Source organism: Leuciscus leuciscus, assembly GCF_965113295.1.
Source record: "Leuciscus leuciscus genome assembly, chromosome: 2".
NCBI classification, from domain to species: Eukaryota; Metazoa; Chordata; class Actinopteri; order Cypriniformes; family Leuciscidae; genus Leuciscus; species Leuciscus leuciscus.
This window is the reverse complement of record NC_138726.1, coordinates 273272-293062: the sequence shown is the minus strand read 5'-3', so window position 1 is coordinate 293062 and position 19791 is coordinate 273272. Positions and strand designations below refer to the sequence as shown.

General features: G+C 45.6%; 1 protein-coding gene across 4 annotated transcripts in view; it reads left to right on the top strand.

The window, feature by feature from the left end:
* Positions 1-19791, top strand: part of LOC309482911 (hydroperoxide isomerase ALOXE3-like) — a 61353-nt gene that overhangs the window by 11308 nt on the left and 30254 nt on the right. For 2 of the 4 annotated variants that reach the window (XM_082148515.1, XM_082148516.1), the window contains 4 exons: positions 8884-9034; positions 9747-9951; positions 16544-16625; positions 16747-16869. In XM_082148515.1, the coding sequence (XP_082004641.1) occupies positions 8891-9034; positions 9747-9951; positions 16544-16625; positions 16747-16869 (554 nt within the window). In that variant the 5' untranslated portion in view covers positions 8884-8890. Of the gene's footprint in view, positions 1-8126; positions 8615-8719; positions 8779-8883; positions 9035-9746; positions 9952-16543; positions 16626-16746; positions 16870-19791 lie in introns of those variants that run through there. The other 2 variants (XM_082148514.1, XM_082148513.1) reach the window with 2 other exon arrangements.

The following is a 19791-nucleotide window of genomic DNA, read 5'->3' as shown; positions in this document are numbered from 1 at the left end:
TCACTGTAGAAGGGAAAATGGTTTGGTCAATTTTTTTAATTTTGTTTGCTTGCTTGTTGAATGAGAATATTGGAATCAGTAAGCCAAGCAGCAAACGATATGATGCATTATGATGTTGATCAGCCTTGGCCACTTGATATTAATGTTATAATGGAGTTAGTGTTGTCCACCTTAGTTGAGTCCGAGTCTATTTTTCGAGTCAGTTGAGACGAGTCAAAAAAGCTACGAGTTGCACTCAAGACAGAGTCCATAATAGAGTCTGAGATGAGTCTGGCCAAAACCAGAACAGGAATCTGACCTTGAATCTGAATTTAAATGGCAACTGAATGTTCAATAAAGCTTAACTAAGAGACAAATTATATTAGTATTATTATAACAAATTTATACCCAATTGGATTTTTTAAACTGGTAGCTTAACTTAAACTTAAAAAAAAAAAAATTTGAAAAGCATATGCTACATGTATAAAGTTTAAAAACACAATGAACTAATTTCTTTGTTTTTATACTTTAAATAGATCTCCAGTTTAACTGACTTTTTATTTTATTTTATTTTTTACATTGTTCTATTTGAATAAATTAAAAGAATGCAGATAGACAAAAGTGAGGGTAAGCATTAAGACAAATCATCAAGACAAAGTTATTCATTCAAGGGCTGTGAGTATTTTCTCCTTTCCTTTTGTTTGATTCACATTAATGGTGCAATCGTCAGAAGGTTTATTAGACTGAATGCAGATCAAATAATACCATTCTCCCCTTTTCTCCAAACTATTTACACCAATTTAAGATATGAACTGTGTTTAAGTGAATACTCTCCAATCCGGTCATTTTGACATATTTTGTTGTGTATTTGATGGTTAAACGCGCACACGAAGCCTAAAGTATAATTTGATTGTCTAGTTGCGGTCGGTTTCGGTGCGTACACACATAAGCCGCCTTGAAGTTGGAAACAGCGTCTCTTGCTCGGATTATTGTGCTTTATTACATGGCTTGGTTGAATTCTAATGTAGTTATTTCTTGATATCAGACCACTGCTAAGTATAACACACCGTTGCCATTAAAAAAAAAGAGCGTTGCTATGGACACAGGATTCTAACCGTAGAGACGGGACGGACTATTTTCTTTAGCGGAATCAATACAATCAATAATTTTTAAATCAATAAACTCCTTTTTAAATCAATATTTTGTGTCAAATTATTGATTTATTTGGTTGGTAGCCATGTAATAAGCGGGATAATGTAGAGCGAGGCGGTTGTTATAGCGAATGCAAAGATGGCAAAGATAGAATTTGCAAGATAACATCTATTTATCATTAATAAATAGTAAGTGCATTTTCTCAATTTCTCCAGTACCGACAGCAGAACTGATAGTGTTGGAGCAGGATACTTCACTGTCTTACCTCTTTCTAAACTCATCTACAAGTAATCTAGTATTTGCTAAAATGGAAGTTATAGTATCCAAAAGCATTACATTTGGGCTGTGCCTGAGACATTTTATTATATGCAGTCTCTCTCAATTCATGATTGCTATCTTAAATATCTTGTCACCCAAGGCCACTGTCTATTGCAGTCTTACACCTTCCTAACATACAGCGATGCGAGTTTACAGAACCCATTTTCAGTCATGTGTTTGCTGCCATATACCACACCAGTCACCATGGGTCTCTGTAGTATTGCCACTTAAAGGATTAGTTCACCTCAAAACGTCTCGGTTACGTATGTAACGTATGTTCCCTACTCGGGCAACGAGGGTTACATACGTAACCGAGACGTTCCCTTTCGTGGTCACTACGAGTTACGTCAGTGACGACGAAATGGGTTCCCAGTCTAATCACGCCACCTCGGCTGTCTTCCAGTGCCCTGCGTAAGTCTGAGCTCCCTGTCGTGAGACTGGCACGGACGAAGGACTCCTACTTAACACAAGAATACCATGGTACACTGGGAAGCATATCTCAGCGGAAACATGCAATCAGTGCCAGCCCGAAGGGGGAGAACTTAAGAATACACATATGACCCGGAGGGGCTGCATTTGGAGTATCACTGGGGTGTCCAGCCGCAGGTGGAATATTTCAACCCCAGGGGTGGCAAGGTGGCTTGCCGAGGGAAAGACACATGCTCAGAAAGGCTTACAGTGGAAATACACATGTGGGGGTTGCCCAGAGGGGGAACCATGCACATGGAGGCACCTAGCCAAACGCGAAAGCTGCCGGTGACATAACTCTGGCGTTGACGTCGACAGTGCTGGAGGAACTCAGGGCCTGCGGGGAGGCTCACCTGAGGAGAATATTGCACATATCCCGTCCGTGGAGAGGAATGGTGAGCAAGCGAAGACACCTTAGCAGAATCTAGTACCGGCTGGTTGAAGCAAGTACATGAGAAGAAACTGGCTCCACTCGGAGATTGTAGAATCTCGCGAATGTGTTAGGTGTCGCCCAGCCTGCAGCTCTGCAGATGTCTGTTAGCGAGGCGCCATGCACTAGAGCCCAAGAGGAGGCCACACTCCGAGTGGAGTGGGCCGTCACACCAAGGGGGCATGGTCGAACTTGCTGCTGGTATGCCAAAGCAATGGCGTCCACTATCCAGTGAGACAACCTTTGCTTGGAGAGAGCCTTTCCCTTCAGCTTCCCACCATAACAGACAACGAGCTGGTCTGAGGTCCTGAAACACTGCGTTCTGTCTACGTAAGCATGGAGGGCGTGTACTGGACAGAGCAGTGCCAAGGCTGGGTCTGCCTCCTCTTAGGGCAGCGCTTGCAGGTTCACCACCTGGTCTCGAAAGGGTGTGGTGGGAACCTTGGACACATATCCAGCCTGGGGTCTTAGGATCACGTGAGAGTTAGCCAGCCCAAATTCCAGGCACGCTTCGTCAACCGAAAATGCCTGCAGGTCCCCTACCCTCTTGATGGAGGCCAATGCAACCAGGAGCGCTGTCTTAATTGACAGGAACTTAAGCTCCACTGATTGCAGAGGCTCAAAGGGAGCACTCTGCAGGGCAGTTAAAACCACTGAGAGGTCCCAAGAGGGAACGAGAGGAGGGCGAGGAGGATGCAGTCTCCTCGCTCCTCTCAGGAACCTGATGATCAGGTCGTGCTTTCCCAGAGACTTACCTTCAACTGTATCGTGATGTGTGGCAATAGCGGCAACAAACACTTTCAGGGTGGAGGGAGACAGCCTTCGCTCCAACCCTTCTTGCAGGAAGGAAAGCACGACACTGATCGGGCATTTCGTGGGGTCTTCACGACGAGAAGAACACCAGTTGACGAAGAGGTTCCACTTCAACACATAGGCATGTCTCGTGGACGATGCTCTAGTGGAAGTGATGGTAGCCACCACCACTGGTGGTAGGGTACTCAAATCTGCCTCGTCCCGTCGAGGAGCCACACGTGGAGGTTCCAAAGATCGGGACGAGGGTGCCATAGGGTGCCCCGTCCCTGAGAAAGGAGGTCCTTCCTCAGAGGGATTGGCCAGGGAGGTGCTGTCGCGAGGAGTACTAGTTCGGGGAACGAGGTCGGGTTGTGCCAATACGGGGCAACCAAAATGATCTGCTCCTCGTCCTCCCTGATCTTGCGCAGACCCTGGGGGAAACGCATACTTGCGGAGGCCCCACGGCCAGCTGTGCGCCAGTGCATCCGTGCCAAGCGTGCCCTCGGTCAGGGAATAAAACAGGTCGCAGTAGGACGAGTCGTGGGAGGCAAACAGATCTACCTGTGCGTTCCCGAACTGATCCCAAATCAGCTGAACCGACTGGGGATGGAGTCTCCATTCTCCAGGGAGAGGCTGAAGCCGAGACAGCTCGTCGGCCGCACGGTTCAGGTCTCCCGGGGATATAAATGGCTCGAAGCGACCTCAGATGCTTCTGACTCCATATGAGGCGGTGGCGGGCGAGTTGCGACATACGGCGGGAGCGCAGACCACCTTGTCGGTTGATGTACGCTACTTTCGCGGTATTGTCTGATCGGACTAGTACGTGCTGACCCCTGAGCAACGCACGGAAGCGGTGAAGGACGAGACGAACAGCCAGCAACTCGAGGCAGGAGGCAATTGACATGCCAAAGACGCTGGGGTCCTGTCCAGGAGCCCGCGGCAGCATGTCCATTGCACATGGCGCCCCAGCCCGTGGTGGAGGCATCTGTTGATACAACAACATGCCAACAGGGCACTCCGGCCCGTAGAAAACTGAGTGTTACATCCAGCGATTGTCTGTATTTCTCCTGTTCTGTATTTCCGTGTCTTGTTGTTATCCTAGGTCAGTTCCTGTGCTTAATTGATGGGGTGTGCCGGCGCGCGAGGCGTGTCCCAGCTGATGGCATAAAGAGGGCTTGGTTGTGGCGGGAGAGAGCGGCTTTGCTTTGTGTTTGAATTGTTGCTTTAAGTTGATCCTTGGTTATGTAAACTTTTGGGTTAACAAATAAATCCTTAGACATTTGTTTGCCGAACTTTCTCCTGCCTCTTTTGTTACTATTTGAGAGCCAGTAGTAACACTGAGGTTCGTCCACGGGGTGAAGGTCGGAGTCACTAGGACTCGGAGTGTGCCGTGTTGCCATGCCCACCTCGGGACTCAATCGCGAAGCCAAAGCTGAAGCGGTCTCATATGAAGCAATCCGAGCGGCGTTACTGCAGCTGCGGATGCCATATGCCAGGCTGCTGCTGGGGCCGTGCGGGAGGGGCGGGAGGGGCGGGAGCTGCGGGAGGGCGCCCTCGGCGGCGAGCAGACTGAGGCACCTGTGCCGACGGCTGGGTGGAGGCAGCAGCAGGCCGTCGGGGCAGGACATGTTTTAGAGCCTCAGTCTGCTTCTGGGCAGTCGAGAACTGCTGGGCAAAGTCCTCGACTGCTCCGCCGAAGAAGCCAGCCTGGGATATGGGGGTGTCGAGGAAATAGGTACGCTCGGCCTCCCGCATATCGGCCAGGTTTAGCCACAGGTGTCGCTCCTGGACCACACATGTGGACATCACCTGACCAAGGGAGCGTGCGGTCACCTTGGTCGCTCGGAGAGCAAGGTCGGTGGCGGCACGCAGCTCATCAAAGAGCCCTGGGTCAGTCCTCCCCTCGTGCATGTCCTTGAGCATCTGGGCCTGGTAGACCTGCAGAGTGGCCATGGCATGCAGAGAGGCAGCCGCCTGCCCCGCGGCTCTATAGGCCTTCGCCACGAGAGTGGAGGAGAACCTACAGGCCTTGGAGGGGTGCTTTGGGTCGCCGCGGGAAGAAGCACTCTGAGGACACAGTTGCATCGCCACAGAGCGTTCAACCTGGGGAACCCCAGTGTACCCTTTGGCAGCTGCCTGATCAAGAGGAGGAAAGGTGGAGGAGGCCGTCGAGCGATCGTGGGAAGACAGGGGAGTCTTCCAGGACCTCGTGACCTCCTCATGCACATCCGGGAAGAAAGGTATTGGGGTTGGACGCTGATGGGGGTCAGCGGCCGCACCCAAAAACCAATCGTCCAGCTCGGGATCAGACTTGGGCAATGCTGGCACACCTGAAGGCGGCAGCACAGCCGAATCGCCATCTCCCGATGACTCCTGCCCACCTTGTGATGCCGCGATCGACATCGTGTCGTCATATGGAGTGCCTAAAGAGGACTCTCCCTCTAACGAGATCATTGAGTCTAGACCGCAACAGCGCGACGGTCATGTTCCTGCAATGGGAATATGATTCATCCACAAACGCTGCCTTAGCGTGGTCAACGCCCAGACACACAACACAGCGATTGTGCCCATCAGAATCTGACACAATGCGATCGCAACCAGAAGTGCACAGGCGAGGCATCTTTAAAAAGACGTACCGCGTGCAAGCTCTTTTGTGAAAGGAGAAGTCTCCGCAGAGTGTTGAAGCGACAAGGGAGATGAACACACAAACACTGGCAGATCACACAAACACTGGGGTGGTGGCGGCGCAATGGATAAGACACATGCCTTTGGTGTGAGAGACCCGGGTTCAAATCCACTGTGAGACACCAATGTGTCCCTGAGCAAGACACTTAACCCTAGTTGCTCCAGAGGCGTGTGACCTCTGACATATATAGCAATTGTAAGTCGCTTTGGATAAAAAGCGTCCGCTAAATGAATAAATGTAAATGTAAATGTAGATCACTGCACAGATCAGCAGGGAATGTGCACTCGCTGGAACTCGCTGTCACACCAACACCTGGAGAGAAGCTCGTCTCGAAGAGTGTAGAGATGAATCTCAGATTTGGCTTGTGGAGTGAAGTGAATACTTGGCTCCGAAGCGAAAACATATCTGCATGTTGCCGGCTTACTTCCCTATATACCCACGAGGTGGGGCGGAGTTACGCTATGCAAATTCCGCAGACCCATGGCATTTCATTGCTATATACTCGAAAGTGATAGGCTTTCTAAGCGAAACCCCATTCGTCGTCACTGATGTAACTCGTAGTGACCACGAAAGGGAATGAAAATTTCCTGATAATTTACTAATTTACCCCAATGCCATCCAATACATTCATGTCTTTCTTTCTTCAGAGGAAAAGAAATTAAGTTTTTTGAGGAAAACATTTCAGGATTTTTCTCCACACAATGGACTTCAACAGTAACCAAATTGTTGAAGTCCAAATCAATGCAGTTTCAAAGGGCTTTGAAGAGCTTCAAAGGGTTCTGCACGATCCCAGCTGAGGAATAGGGTCTTATCTAGTGAAACGATCAGTCATTTTGTAAAATAAAAATAAAAATGTATATACTTTTTAGGGTTAGGGTTAGGGTTAGGGTTGGGCTAACCCTAACCCAAATCAATGCAGTTTCAAAGGGCTTTGAAGAGCTTCAAAGGGTTCTGCACGATCCCAGCTGAGGAATAGGGTCTTATCTAGTGAAACGATAAGTCATTTTGTAAAATAAAAATAAAAATGTATATACTTTTTAACCACAATTGTTCATCTTGTGCTGGTCTGCGATACGCCAGGCACTTCCCAACCACCCTCCCCAATCTTGGTCTGGAGTAATTTGTTTTTTGTTCACTTGGCAGTTCAGTGTAACCATTAGAATTGTTTTATTTATCAGCCTGTTAATATTTTGCTGAAATTAAAGATGGAAAAAAAAATATTGTCATTTCAAACTTTTTTTTCTGTTTGAAAAATTCTGACCAAAAAGAAAGTTTTCATACCAGCACAAGTTGGAGCATAATGTAAGATGTCATAAGCAAAAATAATAATAATAATAATAATTTGACCCCTATTCTTATACCTGGTGCTGCTGTGGGAGGTTGTGTCAACCTAAATTATGCATATCAACCATATTGTATTTTATCGAAAGGTTGAATTTTTCAGAAAGATCTTTCTTCCTCGCCGTATAAACTATGACTTGCTTGATAATGTTGAACAACCTCTTTAGGCAGGGTTTCCATTTACCTAAGTAGACCTTTGGAACACAGGGAATATATGTAGATGGTCAAACATTCTTTTGTATGCACTTTGCATTTTGTTTATTGAAAACTGAAAACTATTCATGTCATTATAAATGTGAAAAAAGTCAAACTCAGTGAGTGAATTGCTGGTCACACACAGTGCAGTGAAATCTGTTATAAAGAGCTCAAAAGTTGAGCTGTGGTCAGATAAGACTTCCTCTTTTTTACAACTGCCTAACCCAACCTGTACAGTTATCAGAACAAGTAGTGACGCAAACATAGACATGCAGAGGTTAGTGGCTTGGTGTAGAAATGTTGTGTTGCATGTTGTGTCCGCGTATAAGATGTCTGCTTTCCCTGCCATCTGTGTCAGTCCTAAATGTTATGAGTGCTCAATAAACGGGTAAATGCCAAAGATCAGTGGTGTCCTGCCCACTGAAGTGTTAACGGTGTGTTAATCCAATGCTTTGCAGGACAGTTGGCTAGTACCAGCTATAGCTGTAGCCATCCCTCAGTCTAGATGTTTAGCCCTCTGGCTCACAAACTGGTCATGACTTGTGATAGCATAGTCAAGTCAAGTCACCTTTATTTATATAGTGCTTTTTACAATACAGATTGTTTCAAAGCAGCTTTCCAGAGATAACAGGAAAATAATGCAACAAAGTTAGTTTCTGCTGTACAGCAGATCTAGAAGAAAGAATGTTCTGTCAGTTACAATTGGTAATCATTCATCACCTTCAGCTCCTCTATTATGTGGGCTCCCACAAGGGTCCACATTGAGTCCTTTTTTATTTTCCCTGTATATGTAACCTTTGGGGTCTATCTTTAGGAAATATGAGATCACATACCACTGTTATGCTGATGACACTCAATTGTATGTTCCATTATAACCACTTGATAAGATCTGTGCCAACACTGTTAAGTGTCTCGATGATGTAAAATTCTTGATGGCTAAGAATTTTCTCCACTTAAATGAGAGCAAAACTGATGTTGTTGGTTTTTTTGGGGGTGTATTTTTTGACTGCGAGTTGAATTTTGCATAAGTTAGTGCTGTGGTGAAAACTAGTTCCCTTTCGAGAGGTCTCTAGTTTGAAGACTTTCCTTATTTGTACAAAGGAAGGAAGGAATTTTTAGATTGGGTGTCATGACAGTGACGAAAAAGAATACTTTACAAGAAAGTTATAAAATGCTTGGAGAATTCTGCCCTTGGCCTCTTCTTGTTCAGGTCATTTTGAAAGGAACAAGGTCCTTGTTTTGGCAAAAATCTGGTAATAAAACTTTAAAGATCTTTGCTACAGAGTTCAATTAAAATGTATTTCATTTCTGTGGTAATTTCCATGACATAAACTGCTCTCTCTTTACCATCAATCTAGTTACAACAGTTGTTGCAATTCTTACAGCAGTAACATTGTGAGTTCTCTTACAGAAAAAGGTGAGAATCGCTCTCTCTCTCTCCCTCTCTGGACTTGGTGATATTCTTTGGTGGTCTCATCATGTTTGGATTTTCTCTTAAAAATCATTGTCTATTACTTTGCAGAACAGCCATGGTGATCTACACAGTAAAGGTGTACACAGGAAAGGGGCTTTTGGCGGGCACCACTAGCCGTATCTACATCCAACTGCGTGGCACTGAGGCTGAGACTGAGGAACAGAATCTAAATCCCATTCAGGGTTTTTTGCAAGGATCGGTAAGTGCACCCAATTAAACCAACAGTAAGGAGTTTTTGACTAAACCATCAGTCAACACTACATTTAATGGAAGATATTTGAAAGAGTGAGAATAAAAGTTGTATGGAGTAATGAAAAAAAATCTTTTTTTTATTTACCTTAAAATTATCGTCCCATATGTACGACGGCGTATTAGGGACATTATAGGTAAAAAAATAAAATTAAAATAAATAAATAACAAACTCAGAATATCCGTGAAAAAATAACCACATTGCTTCACTTTGCACTGAGACTGAACCTGCTCCTCAGCCCGCGTCACGAGGCATCATCCAGAGATCACCCAGGGTCAACAGATTAGACCCAATCTCTCGGTGGCTGAGGCAAGCTGTGCCTGTGAGAGGAAGAAACAGCCTATAGCCCAATCAATCAATCTAACACTGTTTTGCCTAAAAGCCAGTCTTTCATTGGCCAGGCAGGTTTGACAGCCATATGCTTCATACTAGTTGCACTAGTTCTAATATTATGTATAGTCGTAACATTCCAGGAAAAAACTCGGAATATAAACTAGAATATTTGGTTATTGTTATTTTATAATCTCAGAATATATATATATATTATTTTTTTTCATGGAAATTCTTCGCTGAATTTTAAACCCCCTCCCCAATTGCATATTATTAAAAAAATATTTATCTACAAAGACCCTAATACGCCATTGTACATCTGTCTGTGCAGGAGCGAGAATTTAAGATTCACTGTAAAGCGTCCCTGGGAGAGCTAATAGCTGTCAAGCTCCACTCCAAGCCGTTAATGGGTCTTCTTCACAACCAGTGGTTCTGTGATAAGATCTTGATCAACACTCCAGAAGGTGACAAGATTTTGTTTCCGTGCTACTGCTGGCTTGACTGTAACGAGAGGCTCACTTTAAGACCTGCTAAAGGTAGGCACTCCCATTTCAAGTCATGGCCAAAATTCACATTTATCGGTGTACTTGAAAGTTCAGTGGTGATGTCTTGCTAATATACCAACGCATTCTCATCCTAGGGCGTCATATACTGACGCTTTTGACATTTCGTCTACATCCAACGCACATGGCACCCTTTAGCGTCATGAGATCAGGCTATACTGCATGTTCACACACACACACACACACACACACGATCAATACTTTTATAATCTTTTTGCAGTGGGCTTGCTTAACCCACCCAGCTGCAACCTATATGCAAAACAAGTTTATGTACATGCCCAAGGGTTAGGTGCAACTTGGAGTTGAAACGAGTGTTCATATTTAGAGCATCCTATTTCAATAATGGTCATGGTTTTACTATAATCATTTATGTGGGTGATGTCTGGGTTGTTTGGGATATTTTTATTGTTACATTCTGCATATTGTTAATGCTTTGTGACAGGTCCACCAGATATGTAAGCTATGCACACACACACACACACACACACACACACACACACACACACACACACACACACACACACACACACACACACACACACACACACACACACACGAATACTTTTATTTGGATCTGAAAGACATTACAAAGAAAACAAGATCCAAATACTCTGGGAAGAGTCTTTGACAAGGTGACAGATCTACAGTTCATTCATGGCTCACATACTTGTACAGGTTCTTCCATTTATGATACTCAACACATTAAGGATAAACAAAACATCTCCGTCTCCATATCTGCACGCTCCCTATGGCTGAAACAGAGCAGAATTTTGCAAGCCTTTTTGCCTCCTTTTTTTGCATCTCCCTGATCACACTCTTATGGACATGACCCAAACTTCCAAATACCAGAATTATTAATCTACAGTTGTATCCAAGTTGGAGAATGAGATCTACCAGAGGTTGATATTTCAATAGTTTGGAATAGTAGCAAGTATCCATACAGGTCAGAACAGCAGCTCAAAGACACACACAGATTTCTTAACCTCATTTACAATTACAATGTCAGGAGTGTTTGGAATATTTTTAAAGTAATCACTGTCAGATGTGCTATGATGAAACCAGTTAATTCGTACAGTGCTATGCTTGTAAATCTTACTATCATGTCCACAGATTACCTTTTGCAAGTCCTTTGCAACCAGATCAACCAGACGGTCATGTCTGGCCACATAAAGTCCTTTATAGTTGTAGCATCCGTTTAGTATGTGAGCAACCGTTTCTTTTTCCTGCTGAGTTGGATGTAATATACAATAGGGTTCATGCTTTGATGGATACCATATTGCCAAATTGTACTTCGTTGGAAGACACTGTAGTCTTGCTTTAATCATGAATATCAGAATGTCATCTGAGATTGAGGGGTTTGTCAGGACAGAATGAGACACTGAATGGTTGGCAAATTGGAGAAATGCAAGTTTTCCTTTCCTTAATCTGAGACCCGTCCAGTGCTGTCCGTTTTGGGTCTGTCTAAGATGAAGAATTGAGGCTCTTGCGTGTTTAATCTGTAGCTGGTGAGGTGTACTGTCTTCATTGAAGATCGCCAGGGTGGAAACCAGCGGTGATTATGCTGTCGTTAAGAGCAACTACTTCTCCGTCGAGTCCCAGCCAGGACAGCTGTATTCCTGTACGGCAGCAGAGGTCATTTAAATCCAGCCAGTCGGAGTGCACTCCAAATCCGGCTGCTCTGATGTCTAACTTCCCGTTCTGCTTTAGTTTAAATCCAAGAAACTGGGACTCGTTTGTGGAAGCAGCAGGTATTCTGCAACGGTCTGTCTAACAGTTGTATCGTCATTGTTAAGCATGTTTAGAAGATGTCCTGTTCTGGAGGCGGTGTAGAGCCATTCGATGTTTGGGGCGCCGAGACCTCCGTCTCTACATGGCTGGAAGATAATATCCTGAGTTGTACGACTATTAAGAAAAAAAACACTTCCTCACCAGCTTCACCGTTTCGTTGTTCATCGCTGAAAGTGTACATTGTGGAATATGTACGTTCAGGAAAAGGTGTTGGATTTTAGCCACTGCGATCAACCTGATGGCTTCAATCTTCATCAGTATGGGGAGTGGGGCAGCGTCAATCAGCCCAAGTCTTTGGGTGTACTCGTGACACAGCTCTGTGATCTGTTCCTCCCAATCGCCACTGACGTTAAATTTATGACCCAGAAAAGGATATGTTTCGTGGTGTTCATACAGTCGGATGGGTTTCTGCATTAATGAGAAGGCAGGGGGCTTGTCAGACTTTGCTTTATACCATCTGTTTCCTCCACTGCGTCTTTCAGTCTTTCACACACACACACACACACACACACACACACACACACACACACACACATAGAAGAATTCCTTTAAGCAAACATTTATTTCTTCATATGATGGAGAGATAATGTCTAAAGTGTCAGATGCTCTAATAAAGTATATCTCCTGCACAGGCTCAGGACTAGAGATTACATGGCTGTCATTGTTGTGATGGTCATTGGGTGATGGCTTGCAGATGTACTGCATACGTAGTTGTCATTCTTGTTTTTTCTTTTATAAATTTTTTTTAACAAAGACATCTTTTTTTATATGTATCTCAGAAGACTGTGACTTAACTATAGGCTAATGTTACCATTAGCCTTTTTAAAATAAAGCACATCATTTGTATTCATATTAAAGTGTCATGTATATATCCAAGATGGCGGCGCGAGTACATCGCGAGGCTCGCGGTCTCTCCAGATTCTGTAATTTAGCAGTATTTTTCTTGCTCATTTCGGGTCTGTTCGTCCAGAACAGTTGTGCCTTAACATCGTACACCCAAGGTGAGCTTTTGGATATTGGTTTGCGAATTTCCGACAGTTTTATGGACAACCTTCGACTCCTTCCTGAGATCGCCAGATCACCCGAGGCTATGCACTCTGCCCGGCCGGGCGGAAGTGCTCGCAGGCGCCGGCGAGATCGTAAACAAAGGCGGGGGAAGCGCGGAGGACTAAGAGCTAAGCTAAAGCTAACACCACACCGGCTCTCTTTACCCAGCATTTTCCTTGCCAATGTACGGTCGCTGTTGAACAAAATGGAGGAGATTCGACTCAACATCACATACAGCAAGAGACTTTTGAACTGTAATGTTCTAATTTTCACGGAAACATGGTTAAACAGCGGAATACCGGACAACGCTATTGAGCTAGCGGGACGCCATACATTCCGGGCGGATAGAACATTAGATGGCTCCGGTAAGACCAGAGGTGGTGGATTGTGCATTTACATTAACAAAGCTTGGTGCACAAACTCTGCTATTGTTGGGAGACATTGTTCAGCTAACCTTGAGTTTCTCATGGTTAAATGTAGACCGTTTTATCTTCCGCGGGAGTTCACTTCCACTATTATAACTGCAGCCTATATTCCCCCGGATGCTGATGCCAAGTTTGCTATGAAAGAACTTCACGCAGCCATCAGTAAACAACAGACCGTTCACCCGGAAGCTGCGTTTATTGTTGCGGGTGATTTTAATCATTCAAACTTAAAGTCTGTGCTACCGAAATTTCACCAGCATGTTTCCTGTCACACCAGAGGAAACAAAACCTTAGACCATGTTTACACAAACATGGCTGAAGCTTACGTCGCGACACCCCTCCCCCACTTGGGACAGTCAGATCACCTTTCTTTGTTCCTCACCCCCAAATATGCACCTCTGATCAATCGCGTGAAGCCATCAGTGAAGACCATCAAGGTGTGGCCTGCGGGGGCAGATTCCTCACTCCAGGAAAGGTTTCTACACACAGACTGGAGTATGTTTGCTTCTCAAGCCACCAGTGGCTCTCACACGGACATTGACTGCTACACCTCCTCTGTACTGGATTATATTAATACCACCATTGACAGTGTTACAACCCAGAAGCAGATCACCACATACCCAAATCAGAAGCCATGGATGAACAGGGAAGTGCGACTCCTATTGAAGACACGCAATACTGCCTTCAGATCAGGAGATGCACAAGCCTATAGCACATCCAGAGCAAATCTGAAAAGGGGCATCAAAGAGGCCAAGCACTGCTACAAGCTTAAGATAGAGGGACACTTTTCCAACGCTGACCCTCGGCGCATGTGGCAGGGCATTCAGGCCATCAGTGACTACAAACCCTCTCACTCCACCCCCGCAGCCACTGATGTCAACTTCCTGAACGAGCTAAATGACTTTTATGCTCGCTTTGAAAGAGACAACAGAGAAACTGCCACCAAGCTCAAATCCTCAGCTGACCACCCACCGATCACACTCTCCTCCACAGATGTCTGCAATGCACTGAGCAGGATCAGCGCGCACAAGGCTGCTGGACCAGACAACATCCCTGGACGCATACTCAGGGCATGTGCGGAGCAGCTCGCTGGGGTTTTTACAGACATTTTCAACCTGTCTCTTGCCCAAGCAGCTGTACCAACATGCTTTAAATGCACTTCCATTGTGCCAGTGCCAAAACACTCCAGCCCGAAGTGCCTTAATGACTACCGCCCTGTAGCACTCACACCCATCGTAATGAAGTGCTTTGAGCGGCTGGTCCTGGCACACCTAAAAGACTCTCTACCATCCACATTGGACTCACACCAGTTTGCCTACCGTAGCAATAGGAGCACAGAGGATGCAGTCTCCATGGCACTGCACTCTGTGCTCACACATCTGGACAATAAGAACACTTATGCACGCATGCTGTTTGTTGACTTCAGCTCAGCATTCAACACTGTCATCCCAACTAAGTTAATAGCCAAACTTGGAGACCTGGGCTTCAACACCTCCATGTGCAACTGGATTTTGGACTTCTTGACCAACAGACCCCAGAATGTTCGATCAGGCTCCAACTGCTCCACATCCATCACACTCAACACTGGTGTACCACAGGGCTGTGTGCTAAGCCCGTTCCTCTACTCCCTCTTCACCTCCGACTGCAAGCCTGTGTACGGATCTAATTCCATCGTCAAGTTTGCGGACGACACTACGGTGATTGGTCTCATCAGCAACAACGATGAGACTGCCTATAGGGAGGAGATCAAGCACCTGGCCACATGGTGCACCGAAAATAACCAGCTCCTCAACACCACCAAAACGAAGGAGCTCATCGTGGACTTCAGGAAAGTGTCAAGAGGCACACACGACACCATCCACATCAATGGAATGGCTGTTGAGCGTGTCTCCAGTTTCAAGTTCCTGGGGATCCACATCTCGGCGGACATGACCTGGACAACCAACACCTCCAGCCTGGTCAAGAAGGCTCACCAGCGCCTTTTCTTCCTGAGGACACTGAGGAAGAATCAGCTTTCCTCCACTATCCTGGTGAACTTCTATCGCTGTGCAATAGAAAGCATCCTGACCAACTGTGCTACAGTGTGGTATGGGAGCTGTTCTGTTGCAGAGCGCAAGGCACTGCAGCGGGTGGTGAAAACCGCCCAGCGCATCACTGGGACTCCACTACCTGCCATCGAGCACATCCAGAGGAAACGCTGTCTGCATCGAGCTCGCAGCATCCTTAAGGACTCCTCTCACCCAGCCCACAGACTGTTTTCTCTCCTGCCCTCCGGCAGGCGTTTCAGGTGCCTCCGGACCAGGACCAGCAGACTAAAGAACAGTTTTTTCCCCAGAGCTGTCTCTTTATTAAACTCTAACCCTCATTGATCCCACTCCCCTCATATACTGATTGACTCTCCTCTCCCTCCTCACACCTGCCTCCATTTTGTTATTTGCAATACTATAATGTTCATTTGCACTGCTGACTGTTATTACAGTAACAACTGTTTACATATGCATCTTGCACTACTACCTTGACTGGAATATGCTCAATTTGCACTGCCGACTGTTTATTTACAGTACCGACTGTTTATATATACATTGCAATATCGTACCTTAACTGTAATATGCAATTACTTTCCACTGCACTTTCACTCGGATAGCTTCTGTCCAAACTTTATTTGCACTACTTTAAATCCATTGTTATACTGCTCATTAGCCTAACTTATACATATATCTATTTGTTAAATTCTGTTTATAGTAATAGCCATCTGTATATTATGCTCACATTCTGTTTATAGTAACAGCCATCTGTATATATATTCATAGTACATATCTATCTGTAAAATTCTGTTTATAGTAACAGCCATCTGTATATTATATTCAGTACATATCTATCTGTAAACATTCTGTTTATAGTAATAGCCATCTGTATATTATTATATTCAGTACATATCTAGCTGTAAACTCTGTTCACAGTAATAGTTATCTGTATATTATATTCATAGGACAATCTATCTGTAAATTTTTGTTTATAATAGTATTCAACTCTATATTTATTCAGTACATATCCATGTTCTGCACTTATGGAACCACTGTATATCCTGCACTTGCTGCTATTGCACTTCTGGTTAGACCTAAACTGCATTTCGTTGCCTTGTACCTGTACTTGTGTAATGACAATAAAGTTGAATCTAATCTAATCTAATCTAATGTCAAAATTACATGGATGACAAGTCATTGTTCTATGATCAAGAAACGATATATACAAAATATAGCCTACATTTATTTATTTGTGAATTAATGTTGGCATTTGCATTTCAGCTTCACTTGTGTTCCAGGACACCAACCCAATAGCCCAAAGACAAAGGATGAGGCAGCTAGAAGAGCAACAAAAGTTATTTAGGTTAGTAGGCAGCACACTAATACAAGTCGGGTGTGACAGCGAAGTGTCTGCCTTTTATTAAAATAAATTCAGTGAAATTAAATTCCTTCCGTTGAAATACAGCTGAATATTCTACTCCTAGGTGGCGTGTGTATGCCGAGGGCACACCTCAAGTTATCGATTACGACACTGAGCTCGCTCTGCCAGCTGAAGTCCGATTCTCTTACACAAAGGAAAACGAGTTTTACTCCAGTGCAGCAAAGCAGTAAGTGACCAAGTCATTTTAACCCTCCTGTAGTGTTCATCTCTTTGTTACACACTGTTCAGTGTTCACGGGTCTGCTGGCCCCAATATTGTGTTTTTAGAACAACACAACCATAAGAATTTAGGGAAACAACTGAACAGACGTCAACTCTGTTTTAATTTCAATTACAAGCAATATGGACAGTAGGCATATTCATGGTTAATCTTTGCCATATAGGCTTCCTCTTCCAGATCACAGTTAATCAGTAGCATAAGTTTCACTCACATGAAGATTCTCGTGCTTAAAATACATCACTGTTGCAACTGTGTCTGAGTGTTGGTGTAGTTTCGCACACTGCACGGCATCTGTTTTTCATCGGATTAACAGATTTTTACCATGTTTGCCTTTTCTCACCTACGATTTACACATTTCGGTTGCCTCAGGATTCCATGGACCCAAGCACCACAGGAGACATAAGTTATATTGGTAATGTAGAGGCAATGTCAGATTACTTTGGAGTATGCTTTATTAAAAAATTAACTGCAATAATTCTTCAAGGATTCGCCATGTATACTCAGCTGAAAGTAGGTTAGCCAATGTAATCGTAACTCGAGAAATGCATTTAGAGAGTTCATAAGTAGTGAGCCGACGACAGCAAGCTTAACCATTTCACCATTATTGTTAGGACAATGGACTGTATCAATGTTTTCTGTTTGTAGGTTAGCCTAATATTGTCATAAAAGGTAAGGGAGGACCCAAATGCGAAAATGCAAAATAACAATGTCTTTAAAGCGACACTATGTAACTTTTCAACCTTCATAATATATTTCCAAGATCCTTGTGATGGTACATCGACTTACAATAGGTTGAATGACACGTCTGCCATAGCCTGACAGGGTCTGTATCGCTTTTACTGGCACTATGTAACTTCGGTGTTCGGGTAGTAACAAGAGCACAAAAAGAACGCCTCGGTTACGACTGTAACCTCGGTTCCCTGAAGAGGGAACGAGCGTTGCGTCGAATTGACGCTATGGGGAACGCTTTGCGTGATGACGTCTTGAAGCACATGTAAAATCAGTCCAATGGTGTGGCGGAACGTCAGAGGCGGGTGACGTCACGTACCAGGAAGCTATAAAAGCCGGCCCGAAACAGAAAACGAAAGCTTCGCAGAGTCTGAAGTCGTGCTGACAGGCATGAAGGAGATATGGCAAGGTGACGCAACGCTCGTTCCCTCTTCAGGGAACCGAGGTTACAGTCGTAACCGAGGCGTTCCCTTTCAAGGGAACTCGCGTTGCGTCGAATTGACGCTATGGGGAACGTCTATACCAACGCCACCATAGCTACAAATATCTGTCCTGTGTGAAATCAATTGCGCAGCACTAGGAAGACAATAATGAGTAGAACCTGACGAAGGTGTGCGGTTAGGACCAGCCTGCCGCATCACAAACGTCCTGTAAAGATACTCCTGATATAAGGGCCTTAGAGGCCGCCATACTCCTAGTAGAGTGCGACCGGACAGCCAAAGGAGAAGGCTGTCCAGCCGCCTCATAAGCAAGTGAGATAGCCTCAACCACCCACTTGCTCATCCTTTGCTTAGACACTGGACCTCCTTTGTTAGGGGGCCCAAAGCGAACAAACAATTGATCACTCTTACGCCACAGGGCAGCTCTGTGGACATATGCGTCTAACGCCCGAACAGGGCAAAGCAAATTATTCGCCTCCTGGTCCGATTTCGAAAGGGAGGAGGACCTCCAAGTGCCACGAGGGAAACGAGATACCAAAGGGTCTTTCCCCACAGACATTCCACCCAAAGGAATGTGGTAAGCACCTATGGCCGCCACATAAACCTTTAAAGTGGACGGGGTTAGACCTGCAGTGAACCGGTCCTGCAGGAACTCCAGAACTGTACCAATTGGGCAGTTGACTGGATCCAACCGACGGTCACTACACAAAGAAGTGAATACTCTCCACTTCAGGGCATAAAGTTTCCTCGTGGAGGGAGCTCTGGACTGTAGAATGGTCTCAGCAACCTCAGTTGAGAGACCTGACTCTATGAGCTGGGCCCCCTCAGAAGCCAAGCCCACAGGTTCCACAGTTCTGGCGGGGGTGAAATATTGAGCCCCCTGCTTGGGACAGAAGGCCCCTCCTGACAGGAAGCTCCAGAGGATGCCCGTCGAGGAGGGACACAAGATCGGGAAACCATACTCTGCCCGGCAGCGCGGGGCTATAAGAAGCAGGCAAACCCGGTCCCTGCGAACTCTCTCCAGAACTCCCGGGAGCAGAGCCACTGGGGGAAAAGCGTACAGACGTAGCCTCGGCCACGTCTGTACCATAGCATCCAGTCCCAGAGGAGCTGGATGCGTGAGGGAGACCAAAGTCCCTCCATATCAGCTCCACCACCTCGGGGTGGAGCTTCCATTCCCCGGGCCTCGGCCCCTGTCTCGACAGAGTGTCTGCTCCTATATTCTGAACCCCGGGGAGGTAGGCTGCCCTGAGTGACAGCAACTTCCCCTGGGACCACAAGAGGATATGGCGTGCCAGATTGGATAATGGGCGCGAGCGCAAACCCCCTTGGTGGTTGATATAGGCGACTACCGACGTGTTGTCCGTATGTACTAACACATGGTGTCCCCTGATACCTGTGATAAAGCTCCTCAGAGCCCGGAAGACAGCTAACATCTCTAGGCTATAGAATGCCAGGAACGATGATGGTCTTCCCACAGACCTTGAGATGAGCGACCCTCAGGATCGCTCCCCAACCCGTGAGGGAAGCATCCGTCGTTAGCAGTTTGCGACGACAAGGAGCTCCCAGCACTGGGCCCTGGGACAGGAACCAAGGTTTCTTCCACATAACCAAGGCACGTAGGCATCGCCGCGTGACCTTGATTGTGCGAAATGGGTTGCCCCTCGGGGAAAACCCTCTGGTCCTGAGCCACCACTGCA